The sequence below is a fragment of the Echeneis naucrates genome, chromosome 9 (genome assembly GCF_900963305.1).
Source record: "Echeneis naucrates chromosome 9, fEcheNa1.1, whole genome shotgun sequence".
Lineage (NCBI taxonomy): Eukaryota > Metazoa > Chordata > Actinopteri > Carangiformes > Echeneidae > Echeneis > Echeneis naucrates.
In genome coordinates, this window is record NC_042519.1 from 20,078,362 (window position 1) to 20,105,195 (window position 26,834).

At 41.7% G+C, this 26,834-nt stretch overlaps 3 protein-coding genes across 8 annotated transcripts; 2 read left to right on the forward strand and 1 right to left on the reverse strand.

The window, feature by feature from the left end:
- Positions 1-341: 341 nt before the first annotated feature.
- ascc2 (activating signal cointegrator 1 complex subunit 2) lies at positions 342-7,959 on the forward strand. 2 transcript variants are annotated; one of them, XM_029510872.1, is made up of 19 exons: positions 342-458; positions 1,641-1,748; positions 1,868-2,026; positions 2,137-2,310; positions 2,523-2,652; positions 2,797-2,864; positions 2,968-3,081; positions 3,293-3,405; positions 3,488-3,562; positions 3,657-3,761; positions 3,859-3,927; positions 4,095-4,169; positions 4,371-4,578; positions 4,739-4,935; positions 5,379-5,498; positions 5,582-5,806; positions 5,940-6,024; positions 6,141-6,232; positions 6,529-7,959. In XM_029510872.1, the coding sequence occupies exons 2-19, from the start codon at positions 1,665-1,667 to the stop codon at positions 6,698-6,700; spliced, it is 2,265 nt and encodes a 754-aa protein (XP_029366732.1). In that variant the 5' UTR covers positions 342-458; positions 1,641-1,664; the 3' UTR covers positions 6,701-7,959. The 2 variants fall into 2 exon arrangements, with proteins under 2 accessions (XP_029366732.1, XP_029366733.1); XM_029510873.1 differs by lacking the exon at positions 342-458 and adding an exon at positions 670-688.
- Positions 7,960-8,365: 406 nt separating this feature from the next.
- On the reverse strand, positions 8,366-13,912 carry rnf215 (ring finger protein 215). 4 transcript variants are annotated; one of them, XM_029510877.1, is made up of 10 exons: positions 13,400-13,912; positions 12,525-12,677; positions 11,903-11,974; positions 11,670-11,755; positions 10,817-10,871; positions 10,610-10,714; positions 10,363-10,479; positions 9,741-9,884; positions 9,210-9,322; positions 8,366-8,827 (listed from the first exon to the last, which is right to left on the reverse strand). In XM_029510877.1, the coding sequence occupies exons 1-9, from the start codon at positions 13,619-13,621 to the stop codon at positions 9,224-9,226; spliced, it is 1,053 nt and encodes a 350-aa protein (XP_029366737.1). In that variant the 5' UTR covers positions 13,622-13,912; the 3' UTR covers positions 8,366-8,827; positions 9,210-9,223. The 4 variants fall into 4 exon arrangements, with proteins under 4 accessions (XP_029366737.1, XP_029366734.1, XP_029366736.1 ...); XM_029510874.1 differs by having other exon boundaries at positions 9,210-9,312; positions 13,400-13,911; XM_029510876.1 differs by having other exon boundaries at positions 9,210-9,312; positions 13,391-13,911.
- An 853-nt stretch (positions 13,913-14,765) lies between these two features.
- Positions 14,766-26,737, forward strand: sec14l8 (SEC14-like lipid binding 8). 2 transcript variants are annotated; one of them, XM_029510657.1, is made up of 12 exons: positions 14,766-14,957; positions 16,568-16,643; positions 19,720-19,763; positions 20,860-20,922; positions 21,036-21,224; positions 21,580-21,675; positions 21,757-21,817; positions 21,920-22,003; positions 22,103-22,209; positions 24,846-24,985; positions 25,334-25,503; positions 25,604-26,737. In XM_029510657.1, the coding sequence occupies exons 1-12, from the start codon at positions 14,904-14,906 to the stop codon at positions 25,783-25,785; spliced, it is 1,266 nt and encodes a 421-aa protein (XP_029366517.1). In that variant the 5' UTR covers positions 14,766-14,903; the 3' UTR covers positions 25,786-26,737. The 2 variants fall into 2 exon arrangements, with proteins under 2 accessions (XP_029366517.1, XP_029366518.1); XM_029510658.1 differs by lacking the exons at positions 20,860-20,922; positions 21,036-21,224.
- Positions 26,738-26,834: the final 97 nt, after the last annotated feature.

A 26,834-nucleotide genomic window follows, 5' to 3' on the forward strand; every position in this document is an offset into this window, starting at 1 on the left:
GTAAGACATAAAAAAATTGAGCTGTTAGAAAATGCAAAAATAGTGGAGAAAGGTATCAGATAAAAAGAAATATATATTCAGCACACATTTCACAAAATAGGGAAAAGAGAGAGAGAGAAAGTTCATTTTTTAATAGTGCTAAGATATAACAATACGGAATGAATATATATATTTAGAGAAAACACATATATAAATAGTTAGTTACATATCAATAGTCACATAAAAATAGTTTTTCATGTAAACGCTCAATACACGTTTAACACTTGTATGGTACTACGTAACTTCCGCTTGTAGTTTCCCGAGTTCTACGTCACTTCCTCTTGTAGTTTTAACTGCTGCGTCACTTCCTCCCTCCACAGCACAGATGATAGGAGAAACGCTTGGAAACTGAAACTGTCCGAAGCTATGACGGCGTAGACGAAATGGCTTGAAACAGTCACAGGCAGTCGCGCTAAGAGGTGAGGACATTTATTAATGGTTTATTAGTTCACGTAAAATGTGATAAGAAATGTTTTGTTTCAAAGCCAACGGCTGCTGAAGTTAGCCGCGTCACGCCAACGTTAGCCGCCGTCCATTCATTAACGTGCTGACACGTCTCTGAGCAGGTTACCTCCGCTGAAAACAGAAGACAAGCTGTTGCTTCCTCCCCCTCAGAAATTAGACTATTAAACACAAGACACCAAACTCGGTAAGCTGTGAAAGCTGTTCGCTCTGCTTGTCAGCTCCACCAGCTAACTGTCCGGCTGCTGTTAGGTTTGTTTCAGCTGGTCGGGGAGAGGCCTCGGAAATGTGTATATATACATATAAAAAAAGGCTCACAGTTCGTTTAATGAAGCCTTAAATGTTTCTTCTACACTTTGCACTTTGCTTTTTTTTTTTTGAAAGGCGAGTTTACTTACTGTAAAGCTTATAAACAAAAGCCGGTGTGTCAGTGCTGTAAACGTATGTTGACACAAGACAGCGAGGCAGTCGTGTATTCTTCTTATATTTATTACATAAACAAAAAACTGAATGATGACAATGAATTGTGTTAAATCTCCTCAGGAAGTAAGGTACAACTAAAGGGGAAAATAATGTGTAGGTTTAAAAAAAGTAAATTAGGAATGTTTTAACCTCAAAGCCACAAAGCGTAGTCAACAGAAGACTATAGACAAACTATTAGGATCATATTTTTAAGGGAAACATTACTAAACATTGATTGATTCAGCTTCTTCAATGCAGTAAACTGGGCAGCTTCTGCTCAGGGAATGAGTCTGTCGAATTTTCACTCAATTGAGAAAGTGACTGTCAAATTGATCAGGAATATGAATGATCTGTTGCATTTTAAATACAATAATATTTTCACCGTACCATATGCTGATGTAAAGTTATGAATGGTGAGGCAGTGGGTTGTTGTGCAGGTACATGATTTTTGCTATGTGGATCACCAATATCAAAACTGGAAATTATGTTAGAAGATGTTTTCAAGCAGTGTCTTTGTTCTCTGACTTCAATATCCCAATTTAGTCATTTATTTCTTCTGTCTTAGACAATTTTATGTAGATGATATCACATTGGATTTTAAGTGATTCTAATGGCCTTTTTCAGCCGATTAGCTAATAATAACGTTGTTTAACTACTTTTGAACCTTGATATTGTAGGAAAAAACTAGAGAAGGTGAAAACATGGCCTCTGCCCGTGTGCCATTGGATGAGCGGCAAGTGACTGAGCCTGGTCCACTGGGAAAAGAGCACACACTGCCTGCACTGGTGAGTCAGCTCTCATCATGCTGGCATGCAAATACCTCAGCAGCAATCTGTGGTGCTGCAGGAACAACTACCTCTCTAGTTCATTAGAACTGAACCCTCTGCTTTTTGTTCCACATCAGCACCCAGACAGGAAGGAGGACCGATGTTTTGTGCCTTACAAACCTCCACCAGAAAACGGCTCTCCTGCTGAGGTTGAGGAGTTTTTGGATCATGCTAGATTCATTATGGAAGACCTGGAGTGGCTGCTCGCACTGCCTCATGACAAGTTCTGGTGCCAGGTGGGGGACTGTTTACATAAAACATCTGGGTGCAGTCTAATTTTTTTTTTTTTAACCCTGTTACTTTTTTCTTTTAAATGATCTCTCATTCTCGCGGATTTTTCTCCCAGGTTGTGTTTGACGAGTCCCTGCAGAGATGTCTTGACTCATACCTGCGTTATGCTCCCCGGAGCCTCGACCTCACTGCCCTGCCTTCCTCCTCAGCAATGGCTGAGATACAGCGGTCAATCCACAAGGAGGTTTTCTTAACTTTCTTGAGGATGGCTACATATAAAGAGTCAAAGGTAGGAGCAGAACCCGAATATGAAATGTTATGCATGTAAATTATTATCTGCATCAATTACCACTGGTTGAAAACATTAGTCAAGTGTTGTGCCATTATAGGTAGTTTCTTCTTTTTCATCATTAGCATTGCTCCTGAAAATTGCAAATACGAAGCCTTGACAGCAGAATGACTTGTCTTGTTTTGTATTATTGGGCACTTTTCATCCCTCAGGATAACTTCCTTACCCCTGCTGTGTTTGGAGAAATTATCTACGACAACTTCTTGTTTGACATTCCCAAAATTTTGGACTTGTGTGTGCTCTTTGGAAAGGGCAACAGCCAGCTGCTGCATAAGATGATAGGTGAGCTGCTTTTGGAAAGCTTGTACTGGTTAGTGTAGCAGTTCTAAAAATAAATGTAGGGTTTAAATGGATAGTACATATTGCTGTACTTTAATCAGAAATGCTGTGTTTTCGTTCATCTTGTTAACTTTCATGCCCTGTCAGACAACATCTTTACCCAGCAGCCATCTTACTACAGCGACCTGAATGAGACAGTGCCCACTGTGCTACAGGTGACAACAGATTTGGAAAAGACAACTTTTTTCTGAAAAGTGTAAGAAAAACATCCCAGTGGAAATATGTGAAATGTTTACATTTTCTTCCCGTCAACTTCAGGTGTTTGACTCAGTCCTGGAGAAGTGTGGTCTTCGGTGTGAAGGAGCCACTGCCATGGAGCCAATGAAGCTGAATGCATACAAGCAGCCCACTGCCATGACCATGAGCCAGCAGGTCAGACAGACTGCAGCCCCATCTGAAAAATTTAACAGCATCTTTTTCAGTATGTTCTTTATTAGAGCAGTCCCAATAGGTATAAAAAAAATAATTGACCTGTGTCATCAACTTGTCCTTTAAGGTAATTATAAACTGTCTGTCTTTGGTAGGAGTATTTTCTTAAGGCTTCAGGAAACACGCCAATATGTGTTTTTCTTTTCTGTCTTAGGAACTTGTAGACATAGTTTTGTACCTGTGTGATTCGACTACCACCATCCATGCCTTCCTGGACATCTTCCCTGCAGCCTGCTCCACCTTCCACTCCCACGGCTTCCTCAGCAGGTAAACACAAAGAGAAAGTAGCTCTCACTGTCACCCTTCCCTGTATAAACCCTTCATGATTCTATTTTTTTCCTTCTGGCAGACTGACCTCGTTTTATGAGACCACTGTGCCTGACCTTGAGAAGGCAGTGAGGAAGAGAAACTTTGACGATAAAAGGTGAGAGTCTACTTAAGGTATTTGATAAAGGAAAATAAAAATGGAAATGGAAATTAAAAAAAAAAAAAAAACAATTCCCCAAATCCTCCCCCAGTCTTCAGGAGGACTTGTGGAAAAGGCTGTCCCACTCCTGTCGCAAGATGGTGGAGACGGCTCACCTGCTGCTGCATCACACCTGCCTACAACCAATTCTAGAGGGGTGAGCTGCCTTTCTCAAACTCTCAGCATGTGCGGTTGCAGTATGAGGATGACGCAGCAATGCACACTATAACCTGCCAATGTTGGCTGTGTTGCAGGAGAGAAAACATGCAAACATTTGCTGAGGAGCTCTTACAACATTTCACATCTTTTTTAACTGAAAAAAGGTGAGGTTTGTTGTTGGACGTTCGTCAGTCTGTCAGGCAGCTTGTTTGATATGTTTTTCGCTTCATCTTTGATATTTGTTTCACAAGTGAAAAGCAGACGCCTCTAATCATTCTATGTTTTTTTTTTGCACCCTGCTTAAAATACTTTCGGCTGGCTGACCTTTCAGGTTCTTGTCAGACTATGATGAGGTGTTCCCACTCAGCGACGACATCAGCCTCCTGCAGCAGGCACTTCCTGTCATGTATCCTTATCAACGTAACAGCACTACTATTGTACAGACTCCAAGCAGTGAGGCCTACAAATGAGATTTCTGGGTGATGATGGGAAATCAACACCTTATTCCAACTTCTGTACACATTTACATGCCGATGTTAAACTACAATGTAAGAATTACAGCATGAGTCATGATACTTGGTCTCTTCCTGAACCACCGGTTTGTCAGCGATGAGACCAGGACGTCCTACCTGCTCCAGGGGGTGGAAAGTGCCTGGGAGAGCGTGGGCCGACGTAAACTACCGAATCCTTCCTCGTTGTTGTCATCCAATCAGGGAGCAGTGGGCGGAGCTGCTGCTGCCTCGTCAGCAAGCTTTCCACCTCAGGAGGTGGCAGGAGGAGAGGCCATGATGGATGTTCCCCGAAGAGGAAACAATGTGAGTTTCGTTATTATTCGTCTAACTAAGGATTGGTTTCATTATTGATGAATGGGATAATTGATTACTCAAATCTTTGACCAATGTTCCAGAAATCAAACACATTTTAATGTCACGTACGACATGGCTCGACTTTTATGTACTTTTTTTGTCCATTCAGGGCGCAGTGTGTTCGTTGAGCAGTGCAGAGCTGGAATCTCTGCTGTCGTGTATCAGAGACCTGCTGCCCGATTTGGGTGAAGGCTTCCTGTTGGCCTGTCTGGAGGAGTACAACTACAACTCTGAGCTGGTTATCAACAACATCCTGGAGGACCGGTTAGCTCCCAGCCTGGACAAACTGGACCGATCCATGCCAAGGTGACGTGACACTGCGCTTTAAGTATAATCCAAATCACATCATCCAGCAGAAAGTTTTATTTTCGTTTTTCACTGACAGTTTACATATCATCATCCTGCAGTTCAAATTCCAGCCTCTTTGTTCTAACAGTCAAAACTCTGACAATTCAGACGTTGTTGTTGTTGTCCCCCCCCCCCTCTCTGTTTGTTTGGGCTGTAGCTGACCTCTTATTCATGGAGTTCAGAGGTCCCATATGGCTGTGATGAGCAGTTTCTGCTTAGAGCTGATGAGACAGTGTATTGACACAACCTTTGTCACCAGCTTTATACTTCCTGCAACTCTGTACACACGCAAAGTACACAGTGTAGACCATTTGAGCTGAATGGAGTAGGTACTATCAAAATTAAAGGCTGTGATGCTGCGATGTTTAACCATGCTTTTTTTTTTTTTTTAATCAACCCAGACCGGTGAAGGAGGAGCTTCCAAGTGTCCTGAGCAACAGATCCAACGTTTTTGATGATGATGAGTTTGACGTATTCCGCAGGGACCATGTGGACACGTCCCGCATCTGGAAGGGCAGGAGGTAAAAAAAAAAAAAGCCCCGGGCCCCTTTTATGTACCAGCAGCTCCTCAATCTGAATTCAAAACCTTCCCCCACTCCTGCAGGAAAGGTGAGAGCGCTCGAGAGATGCTGGATGATAAGCAGCATATAGCAGAGCAGAGAGCCCGTTATCAGGCCTACGAGACGGTGGTGGACGAGATCGAGCTCGAGCCGGGGGAGTCTGCAGCTGCATACGGCCTGGACGACTACGATGACGAGTACGATGATACCTACGACATGAACCAAGTGGGAGCTAATGACCTGGACAGAGACAGCTTGCTGAACATAAGGTGAATCTCAGCTGTGTTTTTGCAGAATTTAACTAGCAGGTTCTGTTCTGTTTAATCATTTGAAATTTGGGGGATGCAAATTGCATTCAGTGCACTTTTTACAGTCTCTCTTTGTCGTTCTGCTCTGTCAAAGGCCTTTCACAGTCCCACAGGTCCTCAGAAAAGGAATCAAACCGGAGGAGGAGGATGAAGAGGAAGAAGAGGAAGACACTTTACAGGTACTGAGGTTTTTCCAGTACATTGTCTCTTTGAATGAATGCTTTTAGTGACAAACACGGTCTGCATGTTCGGTCATGTTTTCTTTTCTGACTTTTCCAACTCCATTTGATTTCAGAACAATGTAAACAGGGACCAGTTTGTGCAGGACCCGGCTTTGCTGAGGGAAAGAGCTGAAGCCAGAAGAGCTGCCATGCAGCAAAGGAAAGGGTAAAGACTGAACTCCAACTTACACCAATTTACAATTTAAAGCACAAATTTAGCTTCGTTTTCTGTTGGATTGTGAAGCCCTTGAAGGCAAATGTGTGACTTTGGGTTATATAGTTAAAACTGAATGCACTGACACACAAAAAGGATAAAAACGCTGCTTAGTTTTTTCTTCTTTGTTCAAATTGGATGTTTTTTTTTTTCCCCAAATGACAAAAGAACATTTAAACATTTTGAACTAAGTTTTAAATAAACCTCAGCCACACTTTTTTTTACATCCCTCCATCGTTCTCTCCCAGTATACGGCCGGAGCGGCCCAGCAACGTCGTAGGCCGCCCGAAGGGCCAAGGTCAAACCATGGAGACGTTCCTGGACCGTCGAAAGAAAGAGGCCAACAAGAACCGCGTGGCCAACCACAACCGGCGCACCATGGCCGACCGCAAGAGGAACAAAGGCATGATCCCCTCCTGAGCTGTGAGACGGACTGAGGTGCACAAATCAGACTCTGCTGTAGCGCTGGGTCGAGCAGGCTCCACCACGGGAGTCTGTCTTTACCTGAGAAGGGAAGGCTGCTGAGAGTTTACAGGCTTTCTTTATCATATCGTCGTTTGAGACTCTGAACGTGTCCTAAATGCCCTAAATCATTTTCTTTTTATAGCTCATTAAAAACCAAAGTTTTGAGTGTGAGCCAGTGACTGAAGACAAAGAATAAGACTTATTTTTTGCCAAGTAACAAATCAGTTTATTAAGATCCAGAGTGACTGAATTTTCTTTGACATCATCAAGTAGACAATATGAGAATACAAAGGAGAGGGTTCAGGTAGAAAGACTGCAGTTCCTTCTGAAGCTGGAAGAACAATTACTGACCGAGTGATCAAGGCTGGACATCAGCAGCGGACTGCTCGCATGTGATGTCATCCGCCCAGCTCACACGACCATCGTCCAGCTTTCACAAAACCAAAAGAAGCCTAAAGACTCTGTCCATCTCCTCCTCATGCTGTGGTGTTCGTGTTTGGAAGCTCATGCTGTAATGAGAGCCCTGTCTCTCAGAATAGCTGTAGGAAAGCCTCCTACATGTCGCCGTGCACAGACTATTTTCTATGAAGAGAACAGATCTATAAGAGCGTTTTGTAACAAAGAAAAGCACATGTAATAGCTTTTTGGAGTTGACATAGTGAAAGAAAAAGAACATAAAAAAAAATACAATAATACTATGTTTGGACATCCTTTGTCTTTGGCTCATCTCTCACAGGATGCCAGAAAAAACAACAAAACAAACAAAAATAAAAGTGGATTTCACTTTTTGCTTTAGCAGCTAAATGTTGTGGAAACTTGAATGGAAATCCAGCTGCAAAAGGCCAAATGTTCTGATTACAAATATTTTCCTCAATGGCCAGATGAGATTTGTCTCAAATTATTTTGGGAAGTAAATTGCCAATTATTTTTTCCCCATGCTCTGGTGTTCAGTTCACATAATTTCCTGGAATCATTAATTTGTCTAAAATGACATTTTTTTTTTTCAATCAAATAAAAACAGAAATCAGTCAGACGCATTTCATCACATAATTATCTCACCAGATCGAAGATATTTTGTTCAAAAACAAAGTTAGGATTTAAATTAGTTTGATTAACTGCACAGCTGCCTGAGGAGCAAAAGGGGACATAATGTTTTACAAATATATTAATATAAATAAAGTCACATTTAGTTTTGATGCTTCCAGAGTTTTTCTTGTCTGTGTGAACTTCTCAAGAAAAAAAACGAATCAAACAGGCGTGAAAATCCGACAAAGCTGAGGCCACAGACTCCAAAGCACCTGTGGAGCTAAATCAGCTACAGAAACAGGAACGTCTAAAGTTTCCAAGTTTAACTCAGGAGGTGTGTTGGTGGATTTCTCTCACGCTGCATTAAAGCAATAAGGCAAGTTAAGGACAAGTGCAAACACTTTTTTCCACATACGCTACCGACTGTGGCAGTTAATTCTGCAAGACAACTACAGAACCTCTACGACTAACATCACACTGCAAATCAACCAAGTTTTTGTTTGGACACGTCTGAACTCAGTGTTCCAGCTTGTATGCTGCTCAGTGACATTGTTTGGACCTAAAGTGAACGTTGACGCCACTCAGTCATTCCACATTTAAAACCAGAAAGCACTGAATGTTTGTTCACGACAACTGCTGATTAAGAGCCAGATTTCTTTTTTTTTTTGTATCTCAGCTGTGTGAAGAGAACACAACATCTTCTCACTGCTGTAAATCACACATACAAACAAAATATTTACACAACTATACAGTAACATGATCCCAGGAAGACGTACTGCTTAAACACAACAGTACCGGTACAGTAACTTCAGAGTATTGTGATTATAATACCAACGTACGTCTGCAGACCCACCAGAAGGTCAGAGGTCAAACTCTGAACTCCTGTGAGAAGTTTAGATTTGCTCCCACAATCCATTGCTGGAAGGGGGAAGCAGTGAGGTTAGTTTAAAAAAAAAAACAAACAAACAAACAAAAAGGCTGCTGGAGTTTCACCGTGGAGGAGCCGATTCCAGAGCTGCTGCTGAGGTGATCGTTAACTGTCTTTGCAAATGCCGCCTGGAGACAATTGGAAAATAAAAACGTTCTGAGAAACACATTTTCTTTTTTAGCTGACAGAATGTATCAACTTCAAGTGAACAGGAAACAAAACTGTTGTCATGGTGGATTGCTTCTTTTGTTTTTGTCTTTGTTTGAGGTGACAGCAGCGATCATTAATGCTTTAGGCCTGATTTAATTTTTTTATTTATTTGTAGAGAATGCCACGAATTTTCTCCTCCCGGCTTCGCACATCTCCGTGTTTTCTAACTGTTCGCTGCTGAATATTCTTACTAATCTGAATCTTTTTACTTGCAGGTATTCGAATATTACTTCATAAATGATGATGGTTTTTAAACATCAGAGTTGTGTAGCTGTGCGTTAAGTCGGGACGTGAACTCACTGAGGATGCTGCGTTTACACAGAGGACAGGTGTGTTGGAGCAGCAGCCAGGGATCCACACACTCCCTGTGATACTCGTGACGACACGGCAGCACGCGCAGACACTGGCACGACATGAATAACACAAGAGGAAACCAACAATTGGAATCACATCATGTATTCATAATTCTCGGCCTTAAAGAAACTAAACTCTCGGATATTACCGATGATTGGAAAATGTCTCAACACAGTTACATATATTGTTTTAAAGTGTGTTTGTAATCTTATTTCATTTGCTTTTAATTTTTACAATTTAGTTTATACCTTTTTTTTTTTAATTTTTAGTCGTAGGCAGCTTTTAAAATTTCCCCTAAAAAGAGCCAAAGAAGTGGCTGTCCTGTACGTAATCTTTTACCTGCAGCTGTAATTTAATACGTATGAGCGTGTGTAGAAGTCAAAGTATGCAGAAGATGTAGAAGAGCGAGCAGGCCAGCAGCTGGATAAACGTGTGATGGGTGTGTGTGTGTGTGCGCTCAGCTCAGCGTCCACCGACCTGGTTGTTGTTGAACGGCTCCAGACAGACGGCGCAGTTGTCCGCCTCGGCCGCCTGGGACGGGTCGCACCACGGTTTGGGCTGACGGTACGTTTTGGTCTTTAGAGATGACATCCTCTTCAGAACATCCTGTTTAGGAAGAAGCTGAACACCACACAGCAGAACGTCACGCCAACTGTGCCATAACAACATTAAACTATTTATGTTTCTCTCTTTGTGCTCATTCGTTTGGAAAAGCAGCTTTTAAACTGATTTACTGTCGAATGGAGATAATATTGAGACATATCTAAGAAAGATGAGGCAACACGAAACGTCCTCTCTGTGTCAGTGTGGCTTAATGAGCGTGATCTGTGGTGAATCTGATTTTAAGGAGCCAGTTTCACCTGAATCCTCGTGCACAAGTTTACTCATTTTCACATTACAACAAATTGCTGTTCAACTTTAAATATATCCGTCTCCATAACTTTTCACGCACCTATTGTTTAAAGATGGAAACGATTTTATTTTGTTTTATTTTTTATTTATTAAATTGAACTTTAAAGTGCAAGCGAAGCAGAAACACTGCAGGAGTTCAAACTGTACTAAAACTACACTAAAACTCGCGTTCACTCGTGTGATCTACCTCCAAGTTGTCGTTCAGCTGGTCGTCCTGGTACTGCCAGCGAGCCTGAACGATGACTCCGGTGCTGAGGATCAGAGCCACCAGCAGGACGGTGTCCCACAGCTGCTGCAGGTATTTCTACAAGCACAAAGAGAAGATCAGCAGAGCGTCATCATTGGGTTCTCTCGCAGCTTTTGTTTTGTGTGACAAAACTATCTGGCTTCATTTAAACGTGTTAGAGGTGTGCAGCTTCAAGCTTTCCCCCCACCTGGACCTGGGAGTTGGTCTCTCCCGTGCAGATGACCCCCTGCCACTCTCCGTAGCGCCCACCTCTGGAGCGGCCGCAGCTGGACCACAGGGTGAGCGTGGCTCCCTGCCCGGACACACACTGTCAGCTCAGCCTGTCATCTGCGCCCCGCCACCGGAGGGCGCTAACAACTGAAAACAACTATCAGCTGATCATGACAGCTCTCACCAGGTTGTCTTGCAGGATCGTCCTGTAGGTGATTTTTGCTGTTGCCTGAAGGCCCCTGAAGGTAAAAATATAAAAAATACAAACCTTTTGGGGTTTTCACTCATTTACTGAGCTTAATGAATTGTGCAATTCAACTGCCAATTTTCTGTACATATCTGTTGATGGAATGCTTGTTTTATATATTTATACATTCTCTGGCAGCTTCTTTTTTTTTCTACCTCATCTAGTTATTCCTGTGTGCTTCTGTTCTCTCTAATATGTCCAATGCTGCTCTAAGGTGCACATTTCCCCACTGAGGGACTAATACAGGGTTTTATAGCTGGAGCACGAGGCCTTTCTGCCATCACTTTGAAGTTGGAGGATATTAAAGGGCCAGTTTGTATCAGAAAATCAGGATCACTTTTCTACTTTTTTTGTATTCATATGCTCGAAAATAAAAACACAAGAATCAGGTATCAGCTCTGAGATGATTTGATCCAAACTACAGATATTAAAAATGACTGATGATTTCTCTGATTTGATATGAAATAGAACGGGAATATGGCTGCATATTAACACCTGTTGTGAAGTACCTGTTTTTGGTGGGGCTGCTTTGATTTGGAAAGTTTCATTCCTTTAAATAAATAAATTATCAAATCGGGTGATGTTGCACAAATGTAGCGATATAAATATTTCATATTCAGTAGAAAACTACTGCGTTACAATACTTTAAACTGATGTGTGTAAAAGTGTAAAATATAATCTGTGTTATTTCGTACACATCATGCAACTCCTCTGATTGAAAATATTTCTTGATCACTGATATGACAGAGAGCAGCAGCATGATGTGACCAGGTGATCAGGTGTTGTGTACCTGAGCAGAGCACCGATCAGCTTTGTGACATTTTCAGACGTCTGGATCACAATGATGGGTTTGGACAGAACCTGAGACAGATCCATCTGCACCGAGGAGAGGCAGAATAAACTCAGGTAACACCAACTTCATCGTTCTGTCAAAATGATTCTCATGTTTTCTAACTAAGACGAAGAAGAGAAGTGAGATCCAAACAGTTCCTCAGTAGTTTCCAGTTGTGTCTCAACTTTTACCTCACTGACGGTGTTTTGGTTGAGAGCCAGGATGATCAGCGCCGACGCTCCGAGGACCAGGGCTCGTTTCATCTGGACCACAGAGAGGAGATCATTACAACTGAGGAGTTTGAATAACACTGCCACTGCTGATGACTCACACTGTCATGACTGTTTCGATGAAGACCCTAATAAATCAATCACATGAAAACCTGCAACAGTAAATCTAATACACACATATCGCAGTGTTGCCAGGCTCATTGCAGATTCATGATTTTTCTCAACTGACTGCAGAAGATCTACGTCCAGAATACGATGACATTTAGTAAAAAAAAAAAAAAAAACTAATCAGCCATCTACCTGTGCAGTTTTTCTTTATACTGCCATTATTGACTTTAAAGGTCTGAAAAGAGATTTTAGATTTCCCAAGCTCATGGGATAAAAGGTAACATTTGAAGAACATCTTGTCTAAGTCTGTTGCTGCTATAGTTGCATTTAGTTTCATGGTCACACTGAGCTTTACTGAACGGTGTTCTGGGAAACGCATGAATTTTGTCATCACAGCAGAAGCAGATGAGGCAGTAGCACACAACTATGAACGTAATTCTTTTTGAAATGTGAAAATCATTCCCAGCTAACTCACTTTATTGACCATGGCATCAGCAAAGGACTCCTGGTTCCCGGTGGAGGCTTTGCTGTCGTCCATCTCCACAGGCACCACCCCGATCCACAGCTCCTGCTCGTTGGTGTCGCCCCCCTCTTTTCCCCCGCTCGTCTGTGTCTCCTCATCTTGAACCTGAAGACAGAAAACAAGTTATGCACTTCAGCTGCAGCGTGGAAACCGGCATGGTGTCAGATGTTCCTTCCCTTTAAACAGACTGGATTGCTCTGCGAACCCTTTTTTGCCAACAAGAAGCCTGAAAGCAGATGTGCTGAGAGGCTGGCCGGCTCTGGGCCCCACAGCTGGAGCCATTCAGAGCTGCAAGCTAATGCTTTTTATCATAATCTGGTAATCTTCCAATTAGCTTCTATATTCAACGAAAACGCATTAAATCTAGAAAACAAACAAACAAACAAACAAAAACAGGAATTAAAAGTCCTCTGAGGGCTGAAGAAGCAAAAATACAAACACGCTTGACTTATTGTAAACACAGTTTTTTTGCTTAACATATTTTGGAAATGAGTGCTTGTTTTAATCAGCTGTCTGTTTAGTTGGCTAAACATTGTGGCTCAAGTTCTAAAGTACAGCAGAGTCTTGATGGAAGTGAATTCACTGTGAGATGCAGTTATTGTTAATTGCTATGGAGGAATGTGTACTGTTGTAGTTCAGCCTTAAATTGTTGCAGTTTGATCATGTTGTGGAGGTCTTTGACCACATTTACACTGAATGATCACCAGCCATTGTTAACAAAATAATCTTTGATGGCAGTAATCTGCAGTCTGTTGTGTTTAATGAGATAAATGTCGGTTTTCAGCCTCATTTGGCATAAAACTGAGAATAACATCAACCTGCGTTACCGGGCTCACCAGGACCAGCTCCCCCTCCAGCTCCTCCCGGTCCTCGGAGCTCCTGCTGCCCCGGCCGGGCTCCACCACCTCCCCCTGGAGCAGGGCGCTGACACCGGGAGGCTCCTCCAGGAAAACCTCCACCAGAGCGACCTGCTCCGCCGCCACCAGCAGCCCGGAGCACCGCAGCAGGAGCAGCGGGAGGAGGCGGCCCCAGGGGCCGGCCGGAGCCATGATCCGACAACACACAGCAGAGATCCACACACACAAACACGATCAGCTGTCAGCCTCCATCTTCTGCAGGAAAAGCTGCAGAAGGTCTTCTCCGCCTGGCAGCGTCCGGCGGTGTAAACAAGAGATTCCTACTTCCGGCCCCAACCGGAAGAGGCGGGGAGATTATTATCTTGACTGCAGCTCAGTTGACTCAGCGATGTGAAATATTTTTAGACACATATATAGAGATTGTTATTTAATAATATAAGCGTGAAAGAGCAGTTATAATTAGTACATATATTCTGCATACAGTGTAGATCCCATTTTTATCAAACTGCACATTTCTTTTATAATTATTATAAAACAAAACGAGACGAACATCCACCTTCATTAGTCTGACCGAACAGGAAAATCAATCAATTCAAAATGTTATAGATTCTTCTGCCCCTCCATAACATAACTAAATGCATCTAACTTCAGGGCCCAGTATTATTTCGGTGTCTCCAACAGTAATAAAGTAAATTAAAAAGCAGTGATTTTAAAGTGTGAAATCCTGTCGGGGATTATAGTCAGAAGATGAGCGACTGTGTGTTTAAACCACCGAAGAAGAAACTCACAATCCCTAACTTTTTCCTTTCTCTCACGTCTCCTCACACAAACACTTTGTTTGCTTTTCCATAGTCCAACATTTAGTTTGAGTAAGTTCAAAATCAAACAATCTTTAAATAAGCAGCCACAGCATCTGATTGCTATCAATCGCTTCATCAATCACATAAAAACGCTCTTCGTTGTTTCTGTTTGTGGGCATGCGCGAGATTTTCGGACTATTAACAAAGATCGTCTATTACTCTGTCGGGACTCACTCAGCGGTTACAAACTTAAATTATTTTCTTATAATGCCGATGGTCATCTTTTTTTGTTGTCGTTGTTGTTGTTTTACAACACAATATGACTCAAACAAGATTCCTTTCATTCACAAAGATACTTTATTTGTTTATTTTTAAAAGATACTTTTAACTTGTACAAATAAATAAATAAAAAAAATGTTTCCGCCCGAAGTGAGCGTCCTATCAGCCCGCCCATCTTTGGCCGAGTCAGCCGGCTGGCCTGGATCTGACGCTCATGTTTACATCTTCTTTCCTCCATCCGCAGACAGAAGCTGACAGAAGCAGACAGAAGCAGACAGAAGCTGACAGAAGCTGACAGAGGCTGCTGCCCGAAGCCCGAGCAGGAACCCACCTCCGGTTAACGGGGACGCTGACCGGGAGGGACTCTGAATCCGACTCCGACTTTCTCTCCCATCATGAGCGGGAGAGTCGGAGACCTCAGTCCCAAACAGGCTGAGGCACTTCAGCAGGTGAGAGTCATAATTAATTAGAATAAAATAAAATAATAATAATTATTATTATTATATATGGCAGGCTCGTGACGTAAGTTAAGCTGCTTCAGTTTCCTTATATCACTTGTGGTTTCCTTTGGGGCGTCAGCTGACAGCTTGTATAGTAGATTATGTATTTAGTGTTACATACTATCAACATAAACTCTCCTAATTATGATTCATTCAGATTTCCTAATAGGCCTTATTGATTACTGAGTCTAATGTCTTCCTTTTTGGTTAGTGAATAATTTCTATGTTTCTGTATAGATCAGTTTCAATCCATCATGGTTCACCTCTATAAACGTTAGAGAAAATGTCTGTTTAAATCTATCCACCCCCCCAAAAAAAAAAAAAAAATAAATAAATAAATGTGTTTGTAGGAAACACTTTGGTTGCATGAAAATGTTCAAAATATCGGCCTTATGCTGTGATCTAAAACAACTGCTTTAGAAAACATGCAACCATTGAAAAATAGTCAAAGGCTGCAAAGACACTGATCTGAACCCCCCCAACACAAAAACACAATTTGAAACTGTATTTCATCCATAACTTCTTTTATTTTATTCACTAGTCTAGATTAACTTAGTTTTTAACCAATGAAACTTGAATAGCCGAAATTTAAGATGTTTCTTATTCAGGCGATTTCACATTTTATATAAAGCCCAGTTTCTTTATGAAGGGATAAGCAGTGGCTCAAACACAAATGTTTACAAATAAATGTAAATTACATTTCATTTTATATTTTGGTTGAGGGGATGTCAGGGTGTCTCCTCTTTATGTGATTTCAAAACTTCAGTCCTTCCATTTAGGGTCACGCAGAAAAAGTCTAACTTGCTAATTTGCTCAACCTTCATCCCGCATTCATCTTCCTCTTCTGCATCTGGTTCACTTAAGTTCTTTTGCTCTGGTGCCCAAAACATCGAAGCAGCTGTCAACAGTTCTAATCAGAGACGTTCATGCTCGTTGGCTGCTGTGTTAGATAATGATACCAGTCTCCCACAGTGCCGTGCTTCAGGTTGACGGTTCACTTTAACATCACAGCTTATCTGATGTTTGCTGCTTTAAGGCCTTTGTGACATTAAAGCAAGTGTAATTGCTGTAATGATGGAAATTGGAATACATGGCCAAACGTGTGTAGACACTCCTGGCTTTTGACGATTAAGTCAAAGTCTCTCAGTGCTAATTAAGGAGAATCATACTTGTCTACATGTCCACATACTTTTGGCCACGTAATACAGTTTAAACCTGAAATCTTTTCACACTGTCTCAACTGTCTGCACAGACGGAAAGGTGGACAAGCACACGTTGCAAACTGAACACTGCCATTAAAGTGTGTAAAATAATTAGTAACAGAGTCACAAGTCAGAGCTGCTAATCTGGACTGAAAAGCTCCACAGTAGAAATATCAACAGAGCCACGCTGTGTTTCCAAAGACAGCCTTTTATCTGCAGGCTAATGACGATAACTGTAAAGATTCAGTTACTGATTTCCCCAAAAGCCTGTTTTGAATGCTGAAATGCTGCTTTTTCTGATCATATATGCAACACGTAAATCAGACATCTCTTCCTCCCTCTGTCCTCTGGCCGTAGTTACGAGAGAGGACACAAGACATTCTTCCTCAACTTCCTGCACAACATGACCACTTTCTGTTACGCTGGCTCAGAGGTGAGTAAAAACAAACAGCCCTGTTCTACCTGCTGCTTCTCGCTTCATTCATGTTGTAATCGGTCTTATCCATCCACCAAGTAAATCTACTGTCGTCTTAATGCGCTGGTGTATTAAGCAGAAGCTGCAGTGGTTTATCACATGGACATGACGCAACACGTGTAAACGCAGTTGGGAAAGAACACAATGCCCAAACCACCAACCCTCAGGTTTTCCGGTTACAGCCGAGAAAAATCATCAACTAAATCTTCAGTTTTTATTTTAAACGTATTCATATCAGAGTCTCTTTAACTCTGTTCGCTTGATGTTGTGCAGACTCTGGAGGAAATGGCAGGCTGTGATTAAAGGGGCTGTTGTTCTGATTAGTTCTGGAGCAGAGCTCGGGCACTCTGTGCATCAGGCTAATCCAGCGATAATCGCATTAAAGGTGCACACCGATGGGCTGCAGCCCGTCTACCAGGAGACAATCAGCTACTGTTTCCTGTTGCTCTCCCGGGTTCTAATGACAAGTGAGGAGTTGTTTCACAGGAGGAGTTCACAGCAGCAGTGAGCAGCCACTGTTCTCTAGAATTAGACATGATGAGATGACCGTGGCACTTATTAAACGCTCGGTCTGCCCCTGAGAAAGGTTGGCGTCACAACCCCAAACGCAGACAGTGAAGGTCTGTTTGCACCTCCTGAATCACTTTAGTTGTGTCCCGGTCAATATTAATGTAAATAAAAGAGCCTGCTAATTGATTTTATAGAAAATAGCCTGAGGTGGTGCACAGTGAGCTATCATGACTGACTTTAATTTTTTTTTTCTTTTCCATTACACAATGTCTATAAATGCACCACAGTTAAATCCTGTTAGCACAGTGACATGGTTGTGTAGTCATCTCAGCTCTGTTCTCAAAACTCTTGTGGGGAACAGAATTAATTGGAGAAGTTATATATTTAAATTAAGTCAGTGGTGTTATTCTATCGAGAAGTGAAAACACTGAATTAACAGGCCCCACATGCACTTCCTGTTGTGGAAACTTCATTAAAGGGGTACTTTGGGTTATCAGTTATCAGTAGTTGATGCTTCATCTCGCCTTCTAGGGGCTTTTATCTTTGGAGCATGTTCAGCGGTCAGATGTTTTTCTCAAACACATTTCTGCAGATGGTCCGGTCCACAGCTACACATGGCTCAGCCTTAGTGCCGGTGATCGTGACCGCTTTTCTAAACAGAGGAAACTCTGATCCAGATTCTAGAGTACCTCCCTCAACCCCACTTCAAATAATCCCTTTAATATCAGGCCGAGGGCAGCACAGCTGAATGGTGGTTAGCGCTTGATGCCCCACAATAAGAAGGTTGCTGGTTCAGTTCCCGGCCTGGGGCCTTTCTGTGCAGGGACTGCATGTTCTCCTCGTTCTTGCGTGGGTTTCCTCCCACCGTCCAAAGACATCATGTTTGGGTTAATTGCTGAGTGTGAGTGGTTGTTGGTCTCTTTCTGTCTCTGTGTGTTGGCCCTGTGATGGACTGGTGACCAGTCCAGGGTGACCCCGCCCTCACCCAGTGTGAGCTGGGATTGGCTCCAGCACCCCCTGCGACCCGGAAACAGATAAGCAGTACAAGATGAATGAATGAATGAATGAATGAATGAATGAACGAACAGTCAGGCCATATGACAGAAGATGAGCCAACAACCTTCCTCCTGTTCTTCAGCTAAACTAATGTTTTCCCTGTCCACCCTCAGATGACTCTCACTCCCAACAGGAGTAGCTTTATCTTGGAAAGACTCCACATTGGCAGATAAACTTTAATAACTCCTATTCCTTAAGCTGCCGTCTCTAAAGCCTATCAGACATAAAGTCTGGTGACCAAAATGCCCTGTTGGCAATACTAAAGTTCAGCTTTAGTTACCATTTTTTAATGTTTTATTTAACATCTCAGACTTGTTTTCTTCTTCTCATTGATTTTCTTTTCTTTTTTTAAATTAAAACCTGCATTTCTTTCTTTAGTGTTTTTCACCCTCTCTCCTGTCATCTTTTATTTCCACTGTCAAATTTCATAATGTTCTATCAGTGAGCAAATCACAGATGATTTGTCCAAATCCCAATCAGCCAGTAACAAGCTCTTTTGATTGGTCCGATGTTCATTTCCTTTTGAAGTTGTAATTTCAAGTGAAAAAGCATTTGAGGGTTTAAAACATTTGACACCAAGGGTCATCAGGGTGGTCACAGAAGGTCACAGGGTTCATTGTCCTGATACCTCCTCTAAGGCCGTGTCATTAAACCTTATCAGATAGTGGGAAGTTCTCGTAACAGACTTGAGCTGTGTTATTAACTTTTATCACAGTTTTACATAACATTACAGGAAGCGGCAGGGCACTCATTTGGATCCCTGATCCACACTTTGGCGTGGTGGTACCACATTTATTCAAACTGAATAAGCATCAATTGGAAATCTTATAATAATGCTTTGGGGATGATATGAAGCCACAGTAATCTCCTTGATTGAAGAGTTAAAATGAGCTAAATAGCTGTTTTCATCCAGCAGGACAAGGTGATCAGGGAATAACATTTATTACTAACCCAAAAAAAAAGACACGGCCCAGTCTCCTGCCAGCTCCTGCTTCGGGCTTTTATAATTTTGGGTCACTCGAGGCTGCAGCTCAGGTTCCAGACTGGAGCATATGCTACAGTATAATCCACTTACTACGGGAGTAAGTTGTAGGTCTCAGTCACTTTGTGGTCAACAGCCCCCGCCTTGCTTTTCCACCAGAGCTGCAGAGCTATAATCACCTTAGTAGGAGATATATATCCATTCTGCTCTAGATCAGCCATACTCATACAGTGGTTTTCATGCTGTGCATGTAAAACAAGAGGAGGGATGAAATGAATATTTTACAATTTAGCAGACTGATATTTTGGGGTATTTTCAGTCTTTCTAAAAGTTTGTCCCCTTGTCACTTTAGTGTAGGGTTGATGCTATAGATAAATGATTATAGTCACTATAATTGTCTCTGTTGGCAATCAGCTTTTTGCATTACACATGACTTATGAACCACATTTCTCTGTATTAATCACATCTCTATCCTCACTTTTTCAGCCCGAAACTTCAATGTGCAGAAGGCGGAGGCCATGCTGCGAAAGGTCAGAGACTATTTTTGTGTAAAACAACGTGCACTTATCTGAAAAGAGGGGGTAAGACCATAATGCGGTCTCTTACGGGGACTGACCTTTCTATCATGTGCGGTGAAGTGCTGCCACCGGTATCACAGACTGTTCAGTCCATCAGCTCAGGAGTGGCCGCAGATTAGAGAGGAACAGTGTGGCAATGCTGGGGGACACTGAGTCATCACAGCAGCCTGAGGCGATAAGATATGGATAAAAGGGATTAAACGACCACGTAAGAGGACAATAAGATTTACAGTCACATAACTTTCAGTTGCATTAACTGATTTTTGTCCACTGTGAGCCAGTTGGAAAAACACCACAGAAACAAAGCTGCCAACTTTTCAACTTCTAGTGGTTAATGTCTTTGCAAAAACACTTTCAGCACACACACACACCAGCAAGGGCATTCATTCAAATACAAGAAATGTTTAATGCGCCAAAACATTGAATAAGTCTTAGACTACCTACAATAAAGACAAAAACACACCTTCAGCTGTAAATTGCAACGCCAACATCTAGATAGTCCTGCATTTGAGATGCTATTGTGAAAGTTATTACTATTTATTTTAATACGACCAAGAAGTCAAACTATATGGTAAATGCCTGTTGCTCATTAAAGTATTGTCATATTTCTAAATTGCCATATATTAGCCTACTTGTTAGCCAAGGCCTGAAGTACAGTACGATGTTTACAGCATCACAACAAAGCATCTGAAGAAGCTCAGATTACCTGTTAATTCTTAAATCCACCAATAAGTTTCAAAACAAACTTGTGCATTTGTTTATCAAAAAGGCATGTGGGTCAGTTCTTTCTTCCTTTTGGCGTTTGTGTGATGGTAGGCTTTTGTTTGCATGTATGTTTGATGTGTGTACACAGCAGTACACAACTAATCCGCTTCCTGCTGATCGAGCAGGTTTCATGGCTTCCTCCTGCCTAAAACCTCCTAAGCCACTTAATTCACTACATTGTGCTCCGGTGCATCTGCTGCCGCACAACCTTCGTCACAATTCTGCATTCACCTCCAGAAAGTTCTTGCTGAGTGTGACACAAAATTCATCTTTTCCTTTGCAGCACTTGGAGTTCAGGAAGCACATGAAAGTAGACACAATAATCACTGAGTGGCGTCCACCAGAGGTAAAATAAAAGAAATATTTCACCTCAATAGATAAATCCACCAACTGGACAAAGAGCCCGGTGTGTATTCATTTAAAGTTTACCTGTTATCACCTGGTGATATCACCTAACAGGTGATAGAGAAGTACCTCTCCGGAGGGATGTGTGGCTACGACCGTGAGGGCAGCCCCATCTGGTACGACGTGATCGGACCAGTGGACCCCAAAGGCCTCTTCCTGTCTGCCTCCAAACAAGACTTCATCAAGTCCAAAATCAGAGACTGTGAGATGCTACAGAAGGAATGTACCCTCCAGACGCAGAGGGTGAGAGCGGAGACCCCCCCAACACACACACACACACACACACACACACACACGCAGCTAAAAGTTAGAATTAACACATACTAATTAAAGTATCTTGATTCATTGAATTACAATACATTTTTATACATTAAATACATGAAACGCTGATTAATTTAACTTTTTTTCCCTTCATCAGACGTGATGAATTTATTACTCGATAAAATCACATTGTTTTAACTCGGATTTTCTATCCAGTGCCATGTAGATTCTGGGCTCCTCTTTTCTGCTTTGACTTTAAACCCCAGAGCTGATTACAGGACTCTGTCCCACCACAGATTAAATTTCCCCATCCTCCTCTCCTTCTGTTCTCATCCAGCTGGGGAAGAATGTGGAGTCAATCACCATGATCTATGACGTTGAAGGCCTGGGTCTGAAACACTTATGGAAGCCTGCTATCGAAACATACGGAGAGGTACAGACGCACACAAACACGGCGTGTAGACAGACTAATGAGTCGGTCTGAGTAATAAAGCATGTTCTTGTGAATCACCAGATCCTTCAGATGTTTGAAGACAACTACCCAGAGGGTTTAAAGAGGCTGTTTGTTATTAAAGGTAAATTTTTCCTGCCCCCGTAAATGTCTATTACAGAAAGCTATACTCATTGCATTTTGCTCAATTGCTGCAGGTTCACATCTTCACTTTTTCCTCCTGTAGCCCCCAAACTCTTTCCTGTGGCCTACAACCTGGTCAAGCACTTTCTGAGTGAGAACACAAGACAGAAGATTTACATTCTCGGGGGTGACTTTGCACATCATTGCCTTCTATTATGGAGAAAAGTTCACCCAAATAGCCAGTTTAGATCAGTATGAATGTGTGCTCTTGCTCCTGTTTTGACAGCTAACTGGCAGGAGGTTTTACTGAAGTACATCGATGCAGAGGAGCTGCCAGCGATATACGGGGGCAAACTGACAGATCCAGATGGAGATCCGCGCTGTCGGACCAAGGTGAGTCAGTCTTTTAGCATTCTGTGCTCCTACAAGTGCTGCTTATTTGGTAGGAAAGAGGGCTGACTAACTGGAGGAGATGAGTATCCATCGCAGGAATAGACTCACTGACTCACTCACAAGGACGCGATAAGATTCATAAAATGAGAGTAGAAAGAAGTCAAAATAAAGTGAGTGAATTTTTGACAATTACAAATTAATATTTGTAACAATAATCTACCACTCGTGGTTGAATTTGTCACATATTTTTTAATGCATGAGAGAAAAATGAGCTAACAAGTAACAGCTGAAGTATTCAGTCTCACTCAGCAGGTAAAATCTCAGTTCAAAGTCCAGTCTCGCTTTGGTGTGTTTCAAATCAATATATCGTTTTCTGTTCTTGATCACTTTTATGTGGCAAATTCACCAGAATAAACATTAAACAAATATTAAATTTAATATAATAAACAATGTTTAAATTACAGATTGAAATTTGTCATTGCTGCTTTGAAAGACTGTGGCTCAGATGTTTTGGGTGATATGATGCAGCTTTGTGTCTCACATCTAACAGTCCTGCATTGGAGACAAGTCTGGTCTGACCCAGTCCGATCAGCCCCCTTTTAGAGCTTATATGTGAACTCCTGCCCAGGTTTAGTTTTCCTTCAGTGCCACCATCCTGTGTTCAGGTTTGCAGCTTAAAGCTTTGCTTCAGACAGAGACCGGTCAGTCCATTCGCACACTGCTTGAAATGCTGTGGATTCATATTTCAGTGGTAAACACTGTTTTATGTGCGTTCTCATCATTCCAGTTTTTCATGTTACAGCCGCCCATGCAGCTGTCCACAAAACACAGAGGAGGAGCTGTTTTCATAGAATACTAACTCTGCTGATACGAGCTGTGTGGGAGATTCTGATGCACATGAATGAACTAGATTCATTACAGTGGGTCAATGACAACACAAGGACCATCCTGGACAGGATGTCCGTGTCAGAACAAATCAATGCAGCTGCACAGTTTATCTCTGATGTGTAACAAGAACTGACGCAAAGGGACTGCCATAGTTTCGCCTGGTAGCACTGAACAGTTTGTTGTGGCAATTGTGTGATGACACAGTTTCTTCCGGTTTTTGCAGACCATGCATTAACGGTCATATTGTAGCTGCAGTCCTGGCTCGAAGGGCCTCGGCTCAGGAGATGCTGTCAGAGATGCAGTCGCAGTATTGAGCAGCTAGAGCAGAAAACAGCAGCTTTAGTAGTCCCCTGCTGATAGATGAAAAAACTGACCTGTGTTTGTCGCTGTTTCTGTAGATAAATAATTGGGCCCAGGAGAGATGTGCAACAGATGGAGAGTGAGAAATTCATTTATGGCTGCATTCAGGATTCAGAGAAAATTGTAACGCACAGCTCCAAAATGTTTTCTTGTTTGTACTGGTTTTTTGTTGTTGTTGTTGTTGTTGTTGTTGTTGTTTTTTTTAATATATATATATAATTATTTTAGTTAGCTAGTTGTGTGTTTTTGACATTGTATTGCATTGTTTTGGTTAGATTGCAAGAACTGAGGGTTGTTTTTGTTTTGTTTTTTTTAAATCAAACCGTCTTGCTGAAGTTGAATTCTTATTTGAATTGTTGCCACACACTTGAATATAAGTGACAACTAACTTCACGTAGCTCTAGGACTGTAAGCAGAAGGAAAAGAGAGGGAACTGCACCTGCACAAGAAATAGTGCTGCACAGAAAATAAACAACAAATTACCCTTTTTGAACTATTTTCGCATGGATTAAACAATCAAGATATAATGTGCTAGCTGACGTAAGACGGCCTGGTGTTTCTTGTCCATTCTCTCATCCACTGCTCCATGAGCAAGAAAAAAAAAAGAAAAAAGATTCCACAAAATGTTGAACTTCCTTAGAAGTGAACAGGTCTGAGAGAAATCACTTCTACCACTTTTGTTTGGTAATTACAGGAGATATTCTGAATTTGTTCGTGTTTGTTGCAATTGCAGTGATATGAGCAGCATTTTGGAGCCTTACCCATCTTGTATAAGAGGGTTTTTCCTCAAACTTGACTTTAAAATTTCTGGGAAGAAATCAGGAGATGCCTGATGTAGTGTTGCTCTCTAACACTAACATATAGTTTGACTATGTTTGTGTCTTTTTTTTTGTTCTTCTAATGATGCCTTTCTGTATCTTTTTCCTTCTGTTGCAGCAGTTTCCAAATAACAGCTTCAAGTTTGGGCATTTTTGCAATATTTTTTTAGAGAAGTGGTTTCTAATAGTGGCTTCCCTCATAATAATGCTCCCCTCCCAGAAACAACAGTACACGTCTGAAAACTGAAAACTTTCTGAGGCTTCCAAAAAGAAAACATTATCAATAGATGGCAGATTTTCTCAAGTTATGTTAGCATAAACTCTGTCCAATAGGTTTGACTGTTTGTTAATAAACAAGAATGTTAAAGAGCCTTTGCTGTGTGCAACGTTTGTATCTTTAAAAAGGACAGTTTTTGGCAAAATTACAAGCATTCATAGATCTATAATGGCAGGGAAGCACAGTAAGTGAACCTTTCATCTTTTCAATTTCTTCGCCCTTCAACCACGCTCACATTTCATATATCAAGTGTTTGACACCAGCATTTTGACCCTTTTTTGTCTCTGCTGCAGATAAACCACGTCGGCCCAGTTCCCCCCTCTTACTATGTGCGGGACCATGTCAAGGTGGACTACGAGCAGTGTATGACTGTCAGTCGAGGATCCTCCCAGCAGATGGACTACGATATCCTGTTCCCAGGCTGCGTCCTCAGGTCAGCGGCACACCTCAGTGGCGATGGTGTAAATAATTTCTTTCATGCTGGCGCACAAAATACCACTTTTTAAAGTATTACCCACTCTCCTATTGCAGTCAAAATTAATTGCATTCAGGTTAACTTTTAGTGGCACTACTTCTGCCAGGAAAATAGGTCACAGAGAATTATAAAGGTTCATAAAAATTTTACCAATTTCCATCACATCACATCCCTGTTTCATATATTATTGTCATGGTTTCTTTACAATCAGTTAATGTAGAAGAAATATAATATTGCTGTCTTTTATGCATTTAATATTTCCTTATTCATTCAAGAAAACAAAAATGTTGTTTCCTGTCCTCCTAGGTGGCAGTTTGCCAGTGAGAATGCAGACATTGGCTTTGGAGTATTCCTGAAGGCTAAAAAGGGTGAATGGAAGAAGGCAGCTCAGATGCAAGAAGTTGTGCCCAGCCAGCGCTACAATGCTCACTTAGTGCCTGAGGACGGATCGCTGACCTGCGAACGCCCCGGCGTCTGTGAGTAATCGGCTCCATAACACTGCACTCACACTTTCCACTCTCTGCTGCTCAGTGAGTGACAAGGTTGACACTATAAATAATCCATTTTGCCCCACAGATGTACTACGGTTTGACAACACCTACAGCATCTTCCAAGCCAAGAGAATCAGTTTTACCGTTGAGGTGCTGCTCCCAGACCACATACAGCTGCAACAGACCAATGGGGGGACCAGCAACCACGTGCAAGCAGAGAGCAAAAGCCAGACACAACCCACCACTTCCACAGTGGCCAATCAGTAATGTTCATCCATGAATAAGCACTGCCTGAAGTACTTGATGTTCAACAGACAAATAGTATTACAGTACCAGTCAAAGGTTTGGACGCACTTTCCAATTCAAATGAATAGGAAAGTATGTCCAAACTTTTGACTGTATATTTAAATGTTCTATGGCCCTTTAATCACCTGATCAAAGTCACACCCATGTTGAAAAACGTCTTCATAGATTCTCAACTGAAGAACATTCACGTAAAGCTATAATCCCAAAAATGTGGAGGAACACAGCTTCATGTTTTACTTACTTGTTGCTGGGAGACGCGAGACGCGAGACGTAAGCGCCGGCAGACACATCTGCTGGTGATAATCCTCCTTCAAAGGAAAGTGACAACAAGCAGGTCAGACCACAGCCAACCAAATACTGTCAGGGCTTGTTATTAGAGACAGCATTCTTGTTATTAGCAAGCAAACTAATTAACATCCCTGTTAAATTTAAGGCGTTATTATCTACTCCAGTTACACTGTTGTGCAAAATGGTCACCAAATGAATTATGATGACTTCTTGTAATATGCAACAATTATGTTGTTTTATTTGTATCTGTGCAAAGACGCTTTTCAAAAGATGAACATTTTCTGTAGATTTTATTTATATGTCTTTGTTGAATGTTTCCAATATTTTAGATATCTTAAAAACAAAGACTGCACTGAAAGGTCTGTGGGAAATCACTGTGATTAAAATAATTTAAAAGGTGTTGTTAGGTATCAAATGAGGTTTCGTTCATGCTGTGAACTTGTAGGCTTGTGACCTTTTTGCTGCTGCATCATTCATATGTAACCACCTACGGTCCCTTTCTTCCTTCCTCCATGCTGTTGCAGAAATATTGACGATACATGTTGCTCACATTGAACATCAAGTCGTGATGGAATCATTTATAAAAAGGTCTAAGCTTTTATTCTTCGCACAGTGACAAGCACATGAAGGCAAGTCATCTCTTTCACCCTTGAAAGTGTCTGAACTGTCAGACTTGTAGAAAACATTCCTTTACATTGATATTTATGGTCTGATTTCTGATT